Source organism: Triticum urartu, chromosome 7A, assembly GCF_056163025.1.
Source record: "Triticum urartu cultivar PI428250 chromosome 7A, HENAU_Tu73, whole genome shotgun sequence".
Lineage (NCBI taxonomy): Eukaryota > Viridiplantae > Streptophyta > Magnoliopsida > Poales > Poaceae > Triticum > Triticum urartu.
The window spans coordinates 629,847,746-629,868,332 of record NC_141879.1 but is presented as its reverse complement, the minus strand read 5'-3'; the positions used below and the strand labels follow the sequence as shown (position 1 = coordinate 629,868,332).

The following is a 20,587-nucleotide window of genomic DNA, read 5'->3' as shown; positions in this document are numbered from 1 at the left end:
CCTGGTCAATGCTGTGGTATTTGGCTAGGTCGCACGCGTCAGTGACGAATCGACTGTTTGCTTACAGGAACTAGACTAGAAAAAGTTTCTTTTAGTCCTTATGTAACCAGACAGGAAAGATTTTTTTTAAGAGGCTAGAAGAAGACTCTACTTAAAGGTTTTTTTTCTTTAGTCTCTCGGACTAAAAAAAAGTCTAGTCCCTAGCAACCAAACACCCCTTAAACTTAACCATACACAGGAGTACTTTAGTTGGGGAGTTGGGGCGTCCTGCACCCGGCCTGGCGGCGACCCTGGTTCGCCACCGGTGGCATGCCAGCCCCAACTCGGAGTTAAGATCACCAGTAGTACGCTTTTACAGACACACCTATAGAATTCAAAAAATAGGCACCGTACGTGCGTCCTGAATTTTTCCTGGTGCACCGCGCATGCATGCCCATGAACATGTGTTAACAAAAACATAACCAACTATTACAGTGGATAAGGTTCCAGTTAAGCTGATGCGGCAGGATATATGATCAGCTGCTCAAGTGCCGGGTCGCCCGTAGGCTCAGCCACGTCAGGAACTTCACCCTGAAGCTGGCCTCGATGTAGCCCTCCCAGTCACCTGATCACCTTGACGCAGAACACATAGGCTTCAGCATCAGTGCACTCAGCGTCCTCAGGTTTTCCTGGTTCTGTTGCGGGTTTCAGAGGCCAAGGTTGAGGGACACGGCCATCTTTGTTTGGTTTCCTCCCATTCCCCAGCATTCCAGTATGCTTGTGGCACTGCGCCAGGTAACCCAGGTTCGAGGGCTTCGGAAGAAAAGGCACTTGAGCAGATGTGTCAGGTTATGAAGGTCCATTATCATGAGATGTTTACTTTTGTTGCCAGATTATTTTCCTTCTTTCGTGCTGCAGTTCTCTCATGTCAACCTTGTTGAAAAACTCTTTCGGGCGTGGCATATGTGGAAGGACCAAAGGTTGCATGAGCTTGTGGATCCGTTGTTAGGGGACGGATATGAAGTCGCTGAGATAATAAAATGTGCTCAGGTGGCGCTGCTTTGTGCTCAGGAAGATCCCGCAGACCGGCCCGCCATGACAGATGTTGCTGCAATGCTGAACTCTGAAAGCATAAGCTCACCGATGGAGCCTAAGCAGTCCGCCGCGCTGATCCATGGATGTGTTGAGAGAGACACGACATCGACATACGTGGGCCAATCAAGCAGGACAATATACATAACCATGACGAGTTCAGCTCCAATGTCGACCAGAGTTCGAATCATTCTAGACCCAGAGGTTTGATATAATGGAGAACATTCAGTAGTAGCATATATAGAATGAAAATGTAAGCAAGGATTATGGGCTTTTTACGACACAGGTAGTGCACATATTCGAGATATTAAGACCAGTTTTGAATAGTGAAGTAAATAAACATGTTTCTGTGGTACCAACTACCAGACTGATTTTCCATCAGCTACATATTGTAATTCAAACGTGCGATGTTTCGTGTCTTGTTGTTCCTATTTTCTGCAGCATCCAGAGATAGGGATCTCGGAATCTTTGCAAGCTTGATCTTCAGGTCTCTGAGATCATACATGGCAAACCAAAGGTGATACTTAGCCGCCATGTTCAACTTCAACTTGACAAGCAGCAACTTCAACTCATTTTTTTATTATTTTTGCGCATAATCAGACTAGACTTCAACTTGACAAGCTCAGAGTTAAGATCTGTAGCTGCACACACTACAAACAAACACATCAGGATCTCGAAATAAACGCTGTTCTGGATTGAAAAAAGGCCTTGATGCACCTGAAGATCTCCATGCTCAGGTGGTGTACAATATAACAACTCTGAACTGAAGGTGGTCCTCTTTGTGTGTGCGTGTGTGTGCCACAGAACTCTGAACTCTGAACTGAAGCAGAGAGACGTAAGCAACGACACATAGATTTCTACTAGTACAAATGCCCGTGCGTTGCAACGGGCAAGAAAATCGGAAAACTTGCTCCGTGTGCATTACAATCCAATTCTGATAAGCATCGGTGATAAAGCTACACTGTTTTCGCTTGGAAGAGTAGTGGTGCATGGACATGGAATAGCGTGTCAATCGGTTTTATTTTTTACTTTTCGAAAAACATGAATATTTCTTCAATGTTTTTAATAAAATTGAACATTTTTTATTTTTTATTAGAATTAGAACATGTTTAAAAGACGAACATTTTTGAACACATGTTTTAAAAAATATGACTTTTTTTATTTCGTGAACAATTTTCAATGTATTGTTTTTAATGGAACTTCTTTTGTGAAAGTTTGAGCATTTTTTAAAAGCGTGAACATATTTAAAAATATAAATAATTTCTTAAAGCAAGAACAATTTGAAACACTCTTTATCTTAAAGTGTGAACCCCACGTCCCAATATGGGGAGTCCTCGGCGTAGTCTGGGTGGCCGCGCAGTTCGGGATCTAGGGCAGCTCTACTGAGGAGGATCTGCTCCATACACACGCGGGCTGACCGTGGCACCAACGACACTGGCACCCTTTTTAGGGTTGAGGTGTCGGCCATGCGGCATGTTGACATTCAGTTACGACGCCGAGATGCAGTTCTAACAGTGGTAGACAAACTGGTGGACCGGGAGGTAGTGTCGTAGGTGCGGGCACTTAGGTTGGCGTGCCCCAGCATCGACAACGCAATGGTGAAGTTCGCCGGACGCCGCCTCGCAGTCATGCTTGCCATGGCCGGGCTTTCCGCTACATCTAAAAATACCAATGGGTGGCCAGGGATTGCTGGCTGTCGGGCGAGTGGGGCACGTAAAGACGAAAGCATGGGGGAGAAGAAGTGAAATGCATCCCCCCTCCCCCCCCCCCCCCCCGCCGCTGCAATCGGATAAAATAGGACCTCACGCAGACGCTGACGTGCGGGCCCAGGCGCACGCGTGTCCATTTAATATGGTAGGCAACAGTAGGTGGACGTCAAGAGCGAACCGGCGCCAAACAGCTAGCGGCCGCTTGGGCGTCCGCCTTGTGTTTGCGTGGACGCACATCTATTATAAATTTAGGTCAGAAATACCTCCAGACGGTTGACAAGCACACCCAATTTGCGAATACGTCGGCCCAAATTTAGGCCAGAAATGCGTATAGACAGATGACATGCGTACGCTTTTGTTCCTTTTCAAACGGACATGCGTAAACCAAATACGTCGGCACGTTGGAGTTGGCCTTAGCCTGCATAAACTGCGCTGCATAAACTGCGGACGCCAGTGGGCAAATGAAATATATTTATTTGCCTAGAAAAGTACGAAATATATTTATGGGACTTCAGCCCACATATCCCACGAGCAGCCCGCATATTAACAGAGGCAGGAGTGTGAATCTTTCCAAAAAAAGGCCGGTTTCGCCAGACACGGCGATTTGGTGCCCGAGCCCAGCTGATCCCGAAATCATTGGCGTCCGTTGCTGGCTCGAGATCCGCGATTTTCGGTCTGACACGTCTGACGCCGAGCGGCGAAAAAGGAGCATGCGATGGAATACGGTAGGAAACAGTATCTCTGGCGTGGGCCCTGAACGTAGGGAGGAGACTGCGTTCGCGCACGAGAACTCTGGTCCGTGGACCAGATCGTTAGAAGCGCACCTGAGTCAGGGATCAGATCGTCGGAACCCTCGTCGTCCCTTCCACCCAAAAACACGTTGTCCCTATTCTGAGCAGGTCCTTGCGGCGGCACTCGTTCTGCACCCGCGGTGACTGCAAAAATGGGGGATTCCGGGCTAGAGTTGCTCCACGCCGTTGACCGGTTAGTTCCCGGCCATTGTTGTCTTCTTTCAGGTTCCATTACGAGAGGAGTTTGCTGAGAAACTTGAGCAACCATATCCGGTTTCTCTAGTCTTGTTGCCCAACAACGGAGTTACGGAGCTGGCCTTGCCGTTCCGAAGACTCGAATGTTGGGTCTGGGTGCGCTCAGCAGCTCGACGGCGATGGGAAGGAAAGAGCAGGAGCTGGCGGCCGCCGTTGTCCGGATGCATCTTCGACGAGGTCAGCGCCGTCGACTGACATAGTCAACCCAGAGGCACCAGGCTGGACTAAAGGATGTGATCCGTATCCTACCGATGTTGGTCTGTATATTCAGCTTTGACTGCATGTTCGTCTGCGCATCCACACATGTTCTGTCAGAAAAATGTTTTACTTCACAAAAATCGTTAGCATAAAAGGTTTAACAGTCAGAAGCACTTTCAACATACTGTTAATATTATTGAAGTAGAACCAATGAACAGCAAAATTATTCTTGTATTTGATCTCGTAGAGTGAATAATGAACATCTGCAAAAAAAACAGGTTATGGCTGGATAGTGCGCCACCAAACAGGACACCATGTCCCTCTCGGATGAGCGCTATGGAGCAATCAATTTGCAACGCAGAGGAACCTACAAAGAATTTAGTACGCCCTGCCCTTGGCCCAAGTTTTGATTCACTAGTTGAGGCATACGTCTCCAACAATCTATATTCTTGGGATGTCTTTGGTATCAGATATGATAAAAGCAGACTAAATGCCGTGAGGATGAAATGCATGCAGGAGATCATATGTGGTTGCTCGGTGAGTAACGAGCGAGTTTGCTCAAATATTGTACATTTCAGAGTAAATGTTTTTTGCCGTGTCGTCGATGTGCTCTCCAAACGCGGTAGTGTCTGATGTTATGTTTTGTTGGCCAACATACAGGGCAAACCGGAGGTAGAGAATAGTAGGTCATGCATATGCGAGTGAACAGTGCTGATTAGACTGTTGCACGCGGCGGACAACAGCTGGTACATCACAGAGCACCGTGAGAGCCGCAACCATTCAATGTCCTTAAGAATGGGTGAGAAGGCGCACTGGTGGTCGCACAAGCACATCGACCCATACACAAGATTTGATAAAGCAACTTAGGGAAAACAATGTGAACCTTGAGAAGGTGTACCTTCTTTGGTTCGGTCAAGAAGGTGCGAGGACCCTAAGAAACATTTGCGTGAAGATAAGCCGTGAATCACATGTTGAAGACATGCATACATGCCGCCTTCAAGCCCAATGAATATATTTGTCAGGCAGTACATGAGTTTACAGTTTGACCACGAGCGTGAGGAAAGCTACGAGGAGAAGAGGACGGTGACTATAAGCATTTTGTGTGTGTATAATTTGATTATTTGACAGAAATGCATGTACACTTCATACATGTCAGGCATTTGTTTACATGAATCACTAACAGACAGAAAAGCCGAACTATATTATGACAGGGTGGAGCTGTTAGGAGGACCAATTTGGCGATAGAGCGGCATGCAAGTAAAATTTACACCAGGGCTATGTTTGAGGAGTTTTGTTGCCTCCTAATCGAAGGGACGTTGTACAAACTGCCGAAAAATGAGTTCTGAAGTTTTAATCTGTAATCTGTATTGTAGTACTCCCTCCATTCCAAATTAGTTGACTTGAATTTGTCTAAATATGAATGTATCTATACTTGTTTAGTGTCTAGATACATCCGTATCTAGATAAATATGAGTCAAGTAATTTGGAACGGAGGGAGTACCTTTCAGGATTTTCTAGTGTTTTTCAGTGAGCATTGCTCCACGCTTGTTCCTCAATTACCAGAGGCATCTTACATATTGTACCAGTATACCAAGTTTGATAATGTTCATCTGTACTAAATTTGGTTTACTGATTGCAGGAAATATTGCTTCCTACTGTTGGGGTATCTCTGGCATCTGCCTAGTTCATATGTGTGGTCGTGTACACTAGCTAGCGTTCACGTCTCAGGTTTAGAGCATGGGCTTGTATGCTGAATGTGTTTGCTGCTGACACTTGGCCGGCATGCAGGATACAAAAGTGTGTTTTCCCAGTTCATGAGTGAGTTGTGCGCAGGTAGATTCAAAAAAGTTTGAACTTCCAGAAAGATTATATGCAAGTACTGCATGACAGGTGGCAGGATGGCATCCCTGAAAGCAGTATAAGAGTATACCGTACGGCAATGTTCGTCAGTTCTGGGGTCATGAATTCTGTCTGTAGAAGTTGGCTGACTGAGGTTTCACAGCTGGGGGTAGAGTATTTGTTTTGTTTTGAAACAAGGCTGCGGGTAGAGTTGGGAGCTGCCTGGTATGGAATGTGTGTCAGTTATTTGTTGTTATGACCGTAGTACTCCAGTATGAGTTTGAATGTGATAATTTCCTTGTCTGTTCTTGATGTGGGTCGCATCCATGATTTATCTGCGTGTGCGTTCCTCGTAGCTGGAAACACTGCAATTTCTAAGAATGGGGTCTGGTGAAATAAGCTCCTGCGGCTGGCTGCTGCTTTGGCCTTTGGATGGCGGCTGGTGGATTGGTAGGGGAACGGCGAGGGATATTTATTCCAGCTTGGGACCCGTCGCCCGTAGTGGAAAAGGTCGGCCCAGAACAGTTTCCGGTCCGTCGGGCTAACTTCTGTACCGGGATGTCCGTCCGTTTGGACCGAGAGTTAATGCGCCAGCTGTCCTTCTATATACGTCGCATATATGCAAGCGAGGTACGACGGGAAATACTAGCCGCAGATATCCCGATGCGAACGGATGCGTCAGATTTCGGGTCCAGCTGTGCTCGGGATCAAAAACGATTTTTCGCGGTTTCGCCCCCAACCTCCTTCCTCGTGCTCTCCGCATGTCTCTCTCCAAGCTTCCTCTTTTCTTCCTTGGTTTGCCCCTATCCCTTCTCTCCCTCCAGCCTTTCCCTAGTAATTAGCAGGAGGCGCTTGCCGGGGTGGAGGCGTCTGCAGCCCGGCTTCTCTGCTCGCTGCTTCATGGGTATCTTGATTCGTTGTCCTCTTTGGAGCTGGTGGATTTGTTTCTTTTTTTTGCCCAATAATAAATCCCCTTTTTTTTCTCTGCTTGATCTACTCACCGGTATTCATCTTCTTCTCTGGCGGTTTCTCTGCTATATGCATTAGATCTAGTTCCTCCAAATCATTTTGTCTGGGTGCATGAGCAGATCAATTTGGATCTGACGCATGTTTTAAGGTCCACCTCTTAGCATCAGGCCTTTCTCTCCCAGATGACGAACAATATCGGAGATCGCCTCCTCGGGAGCTTGCCCCCTCATGGTTTTCTGTTGCCGGAGCACCACCGTATATATAGCTTAGCAATGGTCGTTGCAGCACTGCCGTATATATCACTGCTAGGTTTAGGGGCGAGCGCCGCTGTATAGCTTCACAATGATCGCGTCGCAGCGCTGCCGGAGCAGCCTCCTGGAATCTGTACCCCTCTCTCTTTCTCTCTCTCTCTCTCATGTCCTCCATCTCTGTTTTCTTCACCGGCAAAAGGCAATCGCTCTCTCATGTCCTTCATCTTCTCTTCTCTGTTCATCCGAGTAAATTCCCCCCTTCCATCCTCCATCAAACGCAGCAAGGATGGCCTCTTTTACCCGAGCACGCGCCCATGGCGTCTGCCTTCTACTCCGCTGCGGCTGTAGCCGTCCGACGACAAGGGCGGCGTCCCTCACCTGCTCGTGCTCCGCCGTCGCTGAAAAAGGGAAGTTTGGATAAGATGTGTCAGAGGATTGCGGACAGAATTCCTTACAAGCATAGGATCTTTTTGTAAAAACAAAGCGTTTTCAGAGGCACTTAAATAGGGACCGCGGGTTCAATTTCGGAAAAGCACAAGGACTTTTTTGCAAAAATGACGACGGCGTACGACCCGAAGCAGCATCTGCTTTATTATTAGGGGAAGAATAAACTGTTTCTAATACTCGGAATTCATTAGTGCTAGTATAGTTGGAAATAGAGAAAGATTCATCTTATACTCGGATTCAAAAAAGGTGCGCGTTTTAGCTATGCATGGGCCCACTCAGATTAGCGCGCGTTTTAGATATGAACTCGGATCGCCCCGCATCTCTTCTTTCTTGATCGCCCCGTCTCCCAAATTCCCGATCTATCTCACCTTGCCCTTCACCGCATCCTCTTCCTCCCTCCCGTCTTGCCGCAGGATCCGTGCTCTCGCGATCGTCGTTTGATCGTTCCTCTCGCGACTCCACGGCCGCGACCATGGCCGGCACCACGGTGCTCCCGCCGTCTCTGCTCCCGCGCCGTAGCGCCGCCGCCGCGAGTAAATTGCAAAAAACCACCACATTAGGGGACGCTAAAACAGAAAACCACCACCTTTCATTTTTTTTCAAAAAACCACCACGTTTGAGCTGACAATTTTCAAAAAACACTGATCGCACGATTTGGCGCGTCTGAGTGAAAAACTGACCTGTTGGGCCCAATCTCAGGCGCCATGTGGACAGGGGGAGACAGCGCCCGTGACGCGCGCCGTTAGACGGCGTCGCACTGACCTAACGAGCCGGCCCGACCCAGCCATTTCCCCAGGTCGCATCTAGTCGTCCTAGGTCACTTCCCGCATGGCGACCGGCGGTGGCGGCGGCGGCGTTGACGACGGAGGCGCATGCGGTGACGGTAGGGACGACCGCGACCTCGCCATCGCCGATGCTGGTGGCCGCCCCGTCCTTCCTCGCTCTCCGACGGCGCTCCCTGGTACGTTTGGCGCCTCTCGATCCACCGGCGTCGGCGGAGATGAGCGCGGCGAGGATTGCAACATCTTCAAGTCTGACGACATTGAGGCACGTGCGGCCGCCAAACTGGCCCAAGTCTGGAAGGCCAATCCAGGGCGGAGCCACCACTTCACATCCGGCCTCGGCGGTGTGGAATGAGTGTTTCCAAAATTCTCTTTTTGATTATGCCAGTGTAGTTGAACAATTTGAGTGATTATGCTACTGTAGTTGAACACTTTGAGTGATTTTGCTAGTTTAGCTAGACTCTTTCCTCCGTATGAATCTCAATTTAGGAATTAGGGTTTGAATCTAATTTTCAATAGTTGAACAGAATAATTGTGATGAAGTGAATGTACTGTTAAGTGAATAACTGAATTTAGTTTTAACTTAGCTCAGTTGTGTTTACATAGCTCAGTTTTAACTTAATTGTGGATAACTGAATTTAGTTTAGTTTTAACTTAACTTAGCTCAACTAGTTTTAACTGAGCTTAATTGTGGATAACTGAATTTAGTTTTAACTTAGCTCAGTTTTAACTTAAAGCAGATTTTTACTGAATTTACTGAATTGTGGATAACTGAATTTACTGAATTTCACTGTTAACTTAGTTTTAATTTAGTTTTAACTTAGCTCAGTTTTAACTTAAAGCACAATTTTACTGTTAACTGAATGTGAGCTTAATTGTGGTTAACTGAATTGACTATTAACTAAATTTACTGTTATCTGAATTGACTGTTAACTGAATTTAGTGTTATCTGAATTTACTGCTAAGTGAATTTACTGTTAATTGATTGACTGTTAACTGAATTTTCTGTTCACTTTGTTGTTTCTCTGAATGTAATATTGACTGTTATCTGACTCTGTTGTTTACTGAATGGTGTTAATTGAATGTAATGCTAACTGAACTTGCAGTTTGGATGATGATGAACCATGGGATATGAGGTTTCATTTCCAAGGCTGTGACAATCTGGAAAGGACCTTATGTGAATCAGATATCACATATATCAACATGTTAGCTATTATTGGGATACAGGGCTATGATCAAAAGGATTCAATGTACTATGTGAAGCAAGAAGGTGTAGGAATGGCAGGCATGCAGCTAATCCAATCTGAGGAAGATGTAGAAGAAATGTTGATATTGTATGAGGAGAAGAGGTGTGTTACTATCACAGTAATGAAAGGAAGAGACTCAGAGATGGAAAAGTGCCAGATCAACATTGGAGATGGATGTGAAAAGAAGATTCCAATTTCTGAGATTGGTTGTCCAAAGGTGTATGATAACCCACAAGTATAGGGGATCGCAACTGTTTTCGAGGGTAAAGTATTCAACCCAAATTTATTGATTCGACACAAGGGGAGCCAAAGAATACTCTCAAGTATTAGCAGCTGAGTTGTCAATTCAACCACACCTGGAAACTTAGTATCTGCAGCAAAGTATTAGCAGCTGAGTTGTCAATTCAACCACACCTGGAAACTTGGTATCTGCAGCAAAGTATTTAGTAGTAAAGTAATATGATAGTAGTGGTAACGGTAACAAAAGGTAACGGTAGTAAAAGCAATGTTTTTGGTATTTTGTAGTGATGGTAGCAATAGCAACGGGAAAGTAAATAAGCGAAGAACAATATAGGAAAAGCTCATAGGCAATGGATCGGTGATAGAGAATTATGCCGGATGCGGTTCATCATGTAACAGTCATAACCTAGGTTGACACCGAACTAGCTCCAGTTCATCAATGTAATATAGGCATGTATTCCGAACATAGTCATACGTGCTTATGCAGCCGTACTAATCGTCTCTCGTTCCAATATGAGGGAGAGCGCATATCTTTGCTCCCTTTGACACCCGAAGAAATATTGATGGATGATCTGAAAAGGAAAGAGAGAGTGAGTGAGAAACACTTGAGTGACATCCACCAACATAGTGAGTGAGAGAATCCAAAGCCAAATAAAACCCCACAACTTGAATTGACCAAGACATGGGAAAAACAGGGATTAGTTATGATGGCTAGGAAAAGGGATATGAGAGAGTTGAGAGAGCCCAATTCCGTGTTCTTTGTACTTTTGTACAAGGACAATTTCCTTTCTACTAACGAAATATCCTCTACCACTCCTAGTGTTGTTGCTGAAATTTTGCAGGGGTATAAATATGTGCTCCCCGAAGAGATACCACTGGTGCTGCCACCACAAAGAGGCATTGAGCACCAAATTGATTTGGTCCCAGGAGCTCCATTGCTGAACCGACCACCATACCGCACAAACCTGGAGGAAACCAAGGAGATTCAGCGACAAGTTGCAGGGCTACTAAACAAAGATTATGTAAGGGAAAGTGTCTCACCTTGTGCTGTGCCCTTTCTTTTAGTACCCAAGAAAGATGGAATTTCTCGAATGTGTTGTGATTGTAGGCCTATTAACAACATCACCGTGAGGTATAGGCACCCCATACCTAGGCTTGATGATATGCTTGATGAACTTAGTGGCGCCACCATCTTTTCTAAAATTGACTTGGGAAGTGGCTACCATCAAATTAGAATGAGAGAGGGTGATGAATGGAAAACTGCTTTCAAAACAAAATCTGATTTGTATGAGTGGTTAGTTATGCCATTTGGATTGACAAATGCACCTAGTACTTTCATGAGATTAATGAATCATGTGCTTAGAATGTTCATTGGCAAGTCGGTTGTTTACTTTGATGACATCTTGATTTATAGCAAAACTTTGGATGAACATGTTGAACACATCCGGTGTGTGCTTGTTGTCCTAAGAGAGGAGAGATTATATGCTAACAAGGAAAAGTGCATATTTTGCACAGACAAAGTTGTGTTTCTTGGCTTTGTTGTTTCAGGTAAAGGTGTGGAGGTAGATGAGGAGAAGGTCAAAGCCATCCGTGAGTGGATGCCTCCACAAAATGTAAGCCAACTACGAAGCTTTCTTGGCCTTGCTGGTTTCTACCGCTGGTTTGTGAAGGATTTCAGCACCATTGCTGCCCCAATGAATGAGCTAACCAAGAAAGATATTCCCTTCAAGTGGGCAAATGCACAAGAGAAGGCCTTCCAAGAGCTGAAAGAAAAATTGACATCTACACCATTGCTTGCACTGCCCAACTTTGGTAAGACTTTTGAAATTGAATGTGATGCAAGTGGTGTGGGTATTGGAGGTGTACTAATGCAAGAAGGTAGGCCTATTGCATATTTTAGTGAGAAACTAAGTGTCCAACTCTAAATTATTCAGTTTATGACAGAATTATATGCACTTGTGAGATCTTTGAAAACATGGCAACATTATTTGTGGCCTAAAGAATTTGTGATACATTCCGACCATGAATCTTTAAAGCACCTTAGAGGTCAACAAAAACTGAACCGTAGACATGCAAAATGGAGTGAATTCATAGAATCTTTTCCCTATATTGTCAAGTACAAGAAAGGAAAACATAATGTTGTTGCCGATGCTTTGTCTAGACGCCATATTTTACTCTCACAACTTGATACTAAAATTCTTGGGTTGCAAAGCATTAAAGAATTGTATGTCCATGACCCATGTTTTGCTGAACCACACTCAAAATGTAGTGAGGGGAAAGGTTGGGAAAAGTTTCACTTGCATGATGGATTCTTGTTTCGAGCTAACAAATTGTGCATCCCAGATTGCTCTGTTCACTTGTTGCTTTTGCAGGAGGCTCATGCTGGTGGTCTCATGAGACATTTTGGAGCAAAAAAACTGAGAGTGTGCTGATCGGCCATTTGTTTTGGCCAAGGATGAGGCGTGATGTTGAGCGCTATGTGCTATGTTGTGAGATCTGCGGCAAAGCTAAGTCACGTTTAAACCCTCATGGACTTTATACGCCTTTATCAATTCCTAGCACACCTTGGGAAGATATTTCTATGGATTTTGTTCTTGGATTACCACATACTAAGAGAGAGAGTGATTCCGTTTTTGTGGTGGTTGATAGGTTTAGCAAGATGACTCATTTTATCCCGTGTCATAAGAGCGATGATGCTTCACACATTGCTGATTTGTTTTTCAGGGAAGTCGTGCAGCTACATGGAGTACCATGCACTATTGTTTCAGATCGTGACACCAAGTTTCTGAGCTATTTTTGGAAAATGTTGTGGGCAAAGCTAGGAACAAAGCTTCTCTTTTCCACTACATGCCACCCACAAACAGATGGACAAACCGAAGTTGTCAACCGCACACTATTCAGGATGCTGAGAGCAGTTTTAAAGAAAAATTTGAAGATGTGGGAAGAGTGTCTCCCCGACGTGGAGTTTGCATACAACAGGGCGGTACATTCGACCACTAAATTTTGTCCTTTTGAAATTGTTTATGGTTTCAATCCTGCTGCTCCCATAGATCTTTTGCCTTTACCATTGCAGGAGCGAACAAATCTTGATGCAAGTAAGCGTGCTGACTTCGTGAAGAAAATTCATGAGAAGACCAAAGAAAATATTGAGAAGATGACTCAACAATATGCAAAACGAGCAAACAAGGGAAGAAAGAAGCTGTTGTTTGAAGAAGGTGATCTTGTGTGGGTGCACCTGCGGAAGGATCGTTTCCCGGATCAACGCAAATGCAAGTTGCAGCCATGTGGAGATGGTCCATTCAAAGTGCTTGCGAAGATAAGTGATAATGCCTACAAGATTGACCTTTCGATGGATTATGGTGTTAGTTCAACTTTCAATGTGTACGACCTCTCTTCATACTTTGGACCATCAGAGTCGAGGATGACTCCTTTTGAGGAGGGGGAGGATGATGAGGACACCACAACCATCGATAAGTCTCCAACAATTATAGGTCCAATCACAAGAAGTCATGCCAAACTAATAAGTGACCAGGTGAAAGCTAACTTAAGTTTACCTTATAACCTTGATGACACAACTATGATTTCATCCCCATTGTTGTTGGTTGAACTTAGGTATCACATGGAAGAAACCCAACAACCTATGAGCTCTTGAAGCAACCAGTTTGGAGGAACAAGTTTGGAGGAAACAAGTTTCAAGTGAAGCTGATGTTGTCATTTTTTACCTCTAATGTTTTGGTGTGCCACACCCATGTGGTGGAGAGACGGGGCTATAGGAGTACATCAACAGAAGCTACATCAAATTATCTTTCCAATGCAAAAAACCTCACATCATTTGGAGTTGTGAGTCAAAAGTTGTAGTCATTCTCGTGGAAGGTGTCCAGGCTGTCAAGGCTTCGCGAATTTTTGAGGAGCTCTCCAACAACTCCCAAAGTTGACTGCTTATTCCCCCAAGAAATCCATGCAAACCTGTTTATTTTTTAAACCATTTTCACACCTACCCAAGGAGGGTTGTCCCTGCTATAAAACCCCATCTCCCCCATCCTCTTGAAAAACCTTTTGTCAAATCATTGAGCTACAAGCTTATGCAGCAAGACTGCTAGAGAGACCCGAAAGATCTTGCTACCTTTGCTCTTGTGAGTTCATTCGGATTCGCGAGAAGGAGCCTCTGGTTCCCCCTAGTTCGTGCTCTACGGTTCCGGCCGTTTTGTGTGGATTAGTCCCGGTTTGTGATTCTGCGATTGTTCGGACATCGGGTTGGAGTTCTTGTAACTTCGGTCAGCCATCCCCAATGTACGGGTTGCATCCAACCTTGGCAGGTATAAAGCTAGTTATCCCGGCTGCTTGCAGCTAGTTATCCCTCCCGATTCGATCCTACAACGTGAAGATCGGGCCACCCTCGGGCGTGAACTCGTTCATAGGGTTCCCACCTATCACGTCGCCTCTGAGCTTTGAACCATGGTGGAGGAGAGCATATCCCTGGCAATATGGTGCGCCATCGGACCGGATTAGGAGCAGGGGGTGATGGGAGGTATTGCAACGGTGTTGTATATATGGGCGTGCTCGCATTTTCCTAACTATTTCAGACCATTAGGGTTCAAGTCCCAACTTACACTAGTGCTCACATCTATCTGGATTTATTTCAAGTCTTCTAGTGATGCACGTTCGGTGAAAGGAGACGTTACTGTTGACTACGAAAGCGTTTGTGGCGGCTTCGGCAATCACAATATGATGTGCCGGTTCAGCGCTCGGAGGTGCTTATAGAGGTCGTATTCAAGAAGAAAAAAGGGGGAGATGCGTTGCAGCAACCGAGCTTCACTGCTCTTTATATTTGAACACTTTGAAATTCGGGTTTTTGAAGTTTTAAAAAATATGAAATTTTCCCGAGGATACATATACACATTCCGATTGCACGTGTCAAGTTTCGGTAAAAATCTCACTTTGTTTTGGGCTATAGGAAAATAAATAAATTTCTGACAGTATATAGGATAAAAGGGTGCCATTTCTGTCAGAAATTTCTCTTTTTTGTATTTCCTAAAATACAAATCATTTCTTTTCCAGATTTTTATCAGGCCTTAGGAATATGTGTATGTATCCACGTATTTGTTTTGAGATTATTTTCAATACCAAAAGTGTGTTTTTTAAAATTTTCAAATACTAAGAGCAGTGGAGCTCGGTAGCTGCAATCACTTTTTAGGAAAAAAAATGCTTATAGGCAATGGCGGAGCTATGTTGTAAGCTACAGGGGCCATGCCCCCCCCCCCCCCTAGCTTTTGTAAAATATGTGAAGGAAAAAAATTTTGGAGAGAAAGATGAGAAAAAGTAGAGTTTTTTGCCCCTCCCCCCTCCCCCAAAATGTCTATATTTATGTTTGGCCCCCTCAAAAGAAGTTGCCTAGCTCCGTCAGTACTTATAGGGCTATGGTCTATGGGTGTGTTCATACGAGTGAGTGAGTTTATGTATGCCTATGGGTTAAATAAAAAACGTGTGCGAGGGCTTGCCGGCCTGGGGAGTCAGAAGTGTGACACCACATCGGTAAATCCCAGTCAGTCAAAGTCTGCGTCCACATACAAGCTCACCAAATATAACCATGCTGTCAATGGCGGCAACGACCACGAGGCTGCAGCGCACGGGAGGGGAAAGCAGCAGCGATGGCGAGCCCATGGGGCAGCCCCTCGAGCAGCCTGTGGGTCACGCTGGGTCAGGCCTCCAACGTGGCGCAGCTAGTCGGCGTGGACGCGCTCGGGCTAATCTCCATGGTCGTGCAGGCCGCCCTGGCTGCGCGCCGCCACCGGGACGCCTGCATGCAGCTCGCGCAGCACGTCGAGCTCGTCGGCGGCTTGCTGAAGGAGCCGGAGCTCGCCGATCTGATGCGGCGGGAGGCCACCAGGCGGCCGCTGGAGCAGCTCCGCAGCGCGCTGCGGCGGTGCTACGCGCTCGTGACCGCGTGCCAGGACTGCAGCTACCTCCGCCGCCTGCTCCTCGGCGCACGGATGGGCAACGAGCTCCGCGCCGCGCAGCACGAGATCGACATGTTCATCCGCCTCATCCCGCTCATCGCCCTCGTCGACAATTCTACAAACACTCATCGTGTCCAGGTACCCATGTTTCTGGGATTATGGGGGAAACACCGATTTAGAGGGACACACTTGATTATAATTCGACTGAACTGATCCGCGACTGTTCCAGACTTCCAGTGATCATGAGCATAGTTGCCTCTGAATTGGAGTCCAATCGCAATTTTCTACTGCACAAATAAAGAACTTGATATGAACTCTATCTGAATTTAGTGGGCAGGAGTACTTATACTTGTGCGTGGTTAATACAGTACCTTTTTTTAAGGAAAATGAGTGCATTATTCATTATCACAAGATGTAAAATGGCGACCTCTCATTCATAAAAGTCCGATGGTTTACTATTTGCCGTTTTCGCTATCCTTGTCCAGGAAGCTGCGGAGCAGGTCGACGGTATATTCATAGAAGGTTCAAACCACCGTGTCAGGTTAGATAATGTTCAACATGTAGTAGATTACTTGGTAAATGATCCTTCGTATATTCGATCCATAATTATCATGTTTGTTCACACAGTGGCTTTGTAGAAGGTGAACCACGTTGGAATTGGATGCTGACAGATGAAAACTATTTTCTCCATCCAGAAATACATGCACATTTTATAACATATTTTTAGCAGTTACAAAATCAGGAAGATAAAAAAGTGCTTAGTTTTGGTCAAAACTCGAATTTGGATAGTCAAAATATGCTTTATATATCTGAAAATGAAGGGAGAAGTTGATTGTTGACCGTATTCGGTTCGTCCATTTGGGCTTTAGATATATAACTGGGTGAAAGCTTGTTTCAAGATAGTGACTACTCCCTCCATTCTAAAATAGATGACCCAACTTTATACTAACTTTAGTACAAAGTTGAGTCATCTATTTTGGAACGGAGGGAGTACATGTTTGCAGGTACATGTTACAACGTCTGAAAGGTAGGATGCATATCAGATCAATCAACTTGAAATCAAAATGTGGGCTTTATTTTTTTACGAGAAAATATAATAATTTATTTAACTATGGTTGATGTTTCAACAAATTTCTACCTTATATTAGCATGATTATTTTCTTTCTTAAATATTTTGATAATCATGCATGAGTTCTTTAGCTATACACTCTAAACCAGCAACTTCCCTATTTTCAAGACTAATGATGAGATTTACCTGTTTTCAGGTTTGCAGCAAGAGTTTTAGATATTACTGAGATACGTGTCCAAGGAGCTCGCAAACTCTGCAATGTTCGGGAACATCCGTCACTAGGTAAGAAGTAATTGTTTCTTTGAGTTTCCTAATGGTAGTAGTCGTTAACTTAAGTACTTCCTTCGTTCCTTTTTACTCCACATATAAGATTTGTGTCGAGTCAAACTTCACCAACTTTGACCAAATTTGTATAAAAGAATATCAACATCTACAATATCAAATATACATAATATAAACTACATTTCATAATGAATCTAAAGATATCCCTTTGGCCTTGTAAATGTTGATACTTTTTTCTATAACTTTGGTCAAAGTGAAGATATTTTGACTTCAGACGAAAGTTATATGCAGACTAAAAAGAAACGGAAGGAGTATCAGACTAAGAGGCTAAAGTTTTACGATGGTGTTATGTGCTTCACGGATTACGAAATTGCTTTGCTTTGCTATGCCCATGAGGCATCGTAATATCTGTGTTCATATTTTTGGATATTATGCAACAAGAATTAAAAAATGTCTGTATGATTGTTCTGATGAACCATGAGTGAACTCTGGATCACCACATGATTCGTTGTGGTCAACTGAAATTAATAAACACATTCCATGGAAGTCTAACTAACTAACTACAATTTTTTTTGAAATTTTGAAAATACAGATCTACGCTTCAAAAGTTCTTAGATACATACATAACTCATTTAGTAGTACCCCCTCTGTCCCATAATATAAGAGTGTTTTTCACACTACACTAGTGTCAAAAACGCTCTTATATTATGGGACCGAGGGAGTAGATGACATTATAAAGGAAGGACTTTAATGATAGACCCAACACAATATTATCCATGAAATCTTCTATTAAATTTCAGTTTATTTTCAAGTTTCACAAGCTAGAGCTGCTACAAATGATAATTCGATGATCTGCGTGACAAAGGAACTGGAGTATTTTCACATCATATTTGTATTCTGTTTCTTAACAGCATATTTGTATTATGTATTTATGTTAGTCATATCAGTATTGACTAAGTTTGTAACTCCATTAGTGACAAGGATGGATTTTTCATGACACAGGAATTGTAGGCACGCAAGAACAGAAAACCCTCGACAACAAAGAACTAGTGAAGCTTTGTATGCTCACGTTAGAAAATTACCCAGGATTCACAGAGTTCAGCTACTTTCAAATCATGGATGCTACAGATAAATTCTCAGAGAAGAGATATCTTGGGTCTGGTGGATTTGCAACAGCATACAAGGTATTTGTAAACCAATAGAAAGAAACTAACTAATTATGTAAATGCCTATGAATCTATGATCTGCATCTTTCCAATGAGAATGTTGTCTAAACTCTATTTGTAACCATTGCAGGGTCAGTTGCCCCAAGGATTTGTGGTTGGCATCAAAAGATTCGATCACCGTGCAACATTATCTGATTTCAGCAATGAATTGCAGCTTGCTAGGCTTCAGTATACCAATATAATAAGGTTACTGGGGTGGTGCATCCATGGAAAAGAAAGGATTCTGATCTACAAGTTCATGCAGAATGGTTCCTTGGACTGTCACATATTTGGTATATTTTCCCTATCATCTGATTTATTTCATAGGACGTGCTTCTGACTAAATATGTGAACAAACTTATGTACAGTTAATGATGTGCTACGTTCTTGTTTTCTGTTGTAATTGCTTTAAACTGTGATGATTTGATTTAGAGCAGAATATATATAAAAATTATGTTATCTAAAGGCTTGCTGTTTCAATATTCCACAGACAGGATAAAAGGACCGTTGCTAGATTGGTCTAAGAGACTCAAAATAATCAAGGGGTTGGTAGAGGGGCTTGTTTACCTGCACAAACACTCAATGTTACATATTGTCCATAGGGACTTGAAACCAAATAACATTCTCTTGGAATATGACATGACCCCAAAGATTTCTGATTTTGGATCAGCTAAAACACTGTGTTCAGACATAACAGAAGAGCACACAAGCAGGGTGGTGGCCACTAGGTATATGAAGCTGCCTGCTTCCTGGTTTTTTCAATCATTACAGGTTCCATTATTTTGTGTTCAAACGTGCTAATTTTGCAGTTTTGGTCTCTGCTTCCCCCCCCCCCTATTTTTCAGTGGTTACATTGCTCCAGAGTATGCATCTCGAGGAGTTTACTCACTGAAGACAGATGTCTTCAGCTTTGGCATCTTGGTTCTGGAGACCATTAGCGGACGAAAGAACACTGTACTCGACAAGCGAGGGGATACTGTTGGCGATCTTGTACGAGATGTAAGTGAAGATAAATGGATTTCAAGCAGCATCTCTCACAATTCTATGCGCATGATTGTTTGTGCTAATACTTAATCTATGAGTATGGATTCACATTGCAATTCTGTAAACATCGAATTAATCTACCGGAAAACATTTCAGGCCTGGCATATGTGGAAGGACCAAAGGTTGCGTGAGCTTGTGGATCCGTCTCTAGGGAACGGATACGACATCGCCGAGATAACGCGATGTGCTCAGGTGGCACTGCTCTGTTCTCAGGAAGATCCAGCAGATCGGCCCACCATGACTGACATAGCTGCAATGCTGAGCTCTGAAAGCATGAGGCTACCAGTGGAGCCTAAGCGGCCTTACGTGCTGAGTGAAGGGGGTGCTGGTGAAGTTACATACATAAACCAATCAAGCCGGACAATAGACATAACCATAACGAGTTCAGCCACAGTGCTGACTAGAGTTCGAATCATCGTAGACCCGGAGGTTTGATGTGACGAAAAATGTCCAATGCCATATATAGCTGGAAGATGTCGAAGGATCATGGAGCTTTCCTCGTCCAGAATTCAGAGTGTGTACAGACAACAGATACCCATATCAGTTCTGTAAGTAGAAGTAAATATGTTTTTTTCCTTACCAAAGGCTTCTAAAATCATTTGATGTACTTCTCTAAATCTTGTCCAATCGCTCCTGGTCGACTGTGTTACACCAAGCAGCACAATCCATCGATGATCATCTCGCTTACTGTCAGCTGCCTGAACTCTGAACAAACCGACGCCTCACTAGAGTAGTGATGCCAAATAGTTGTAACAGCAAAAGACAGCTTCGTCCAGACTTAACTTTAATCCTGAATGATCATCATTAATGTAACTGCGCCAATGAATCAAACTTGTGCCAAAGCTCATGCAACTTACTAACCATATTTCACAAGGCATAATAGAAAGGAAATGGAAGCGCACCCTCAAGAACATATTGTGTTTATATTTCAAGCACAGGTGTCTGGACTATTCATTTTCTCAACCACACATCTAAAGCTGTGTCGTTGTGTATTAGAAGAAGAATGTCAAAGAAGGCGCAAAGTACAAACTAAACCAGAACAGAGCATATAGACCACAAAACAAATAAAAACACCGTTTGTCTAGCTTATTCTTAGTCAATACAAATAGCAGTGTTACAGATGTTGCAAATACATGTCGAAGAAATAACCTAATCGACACTGTAAGGAATCCGCTGACAGGGTGTGCCTCAGCTGAGAGCTCATTCCGAATATGAACTTCTTCACACGTTT

The 20,587-nt window shown here is 44.0% G+C and overlaps 1 protein-coding gene and 1 long non-coding RNA gene across 3 annotated transcripts in view; one reads left to right on the top strand and one right to left on the bottom strand.

The window, feature by feature from the left end:
- Window positions 1-1,361: 1,361 nt before the first annotated feature.
- The window catches only part of LOC125549158 (uncharacterized), a 55,819-nt gene continuing 36,593 nt past the window's right edge, over window positions 1,362-20,587 (bottom strand). The window contains exon 2 of one of the 2 annotated variants that reach the window (XR_015610034.1): window positions 1,362-1,891. This is a non-coding gene — a long non-coding RNA (uncharacterized LOC125549158). The remainder of the gene's footprint in view (window positions 1,892-20,587) is intronic. The other variant, XR_015610035.1, reaches the window with a different exon arrangement.
- Window positions 15,207-20,032, top strand: LOC125518111 (putative cysteine-rich receptor-like protein kinase 20). Its single transcript, XM_048683048.2, has 8 exons — window positions 15,207-15,894; window positions 16,242-16,297; window positions 17,022-17,107; window positions 18,110-18,291; window positions 18,404-18,605; window positions 18,803-19,040; window positions 19,158-19,311; window positions 19,453-20,032. Exons 1-8 carry the CDS (start codon window positions 15,448-15,450, stop codon window positions 19,789-19,791), a joined length of 1,704 nt encoding a protein of 567 aa, XP_048539005.1. The 5' UTR covers window positions 15,207-15,447; the 3' UTR covers window positions 19,792-20,032.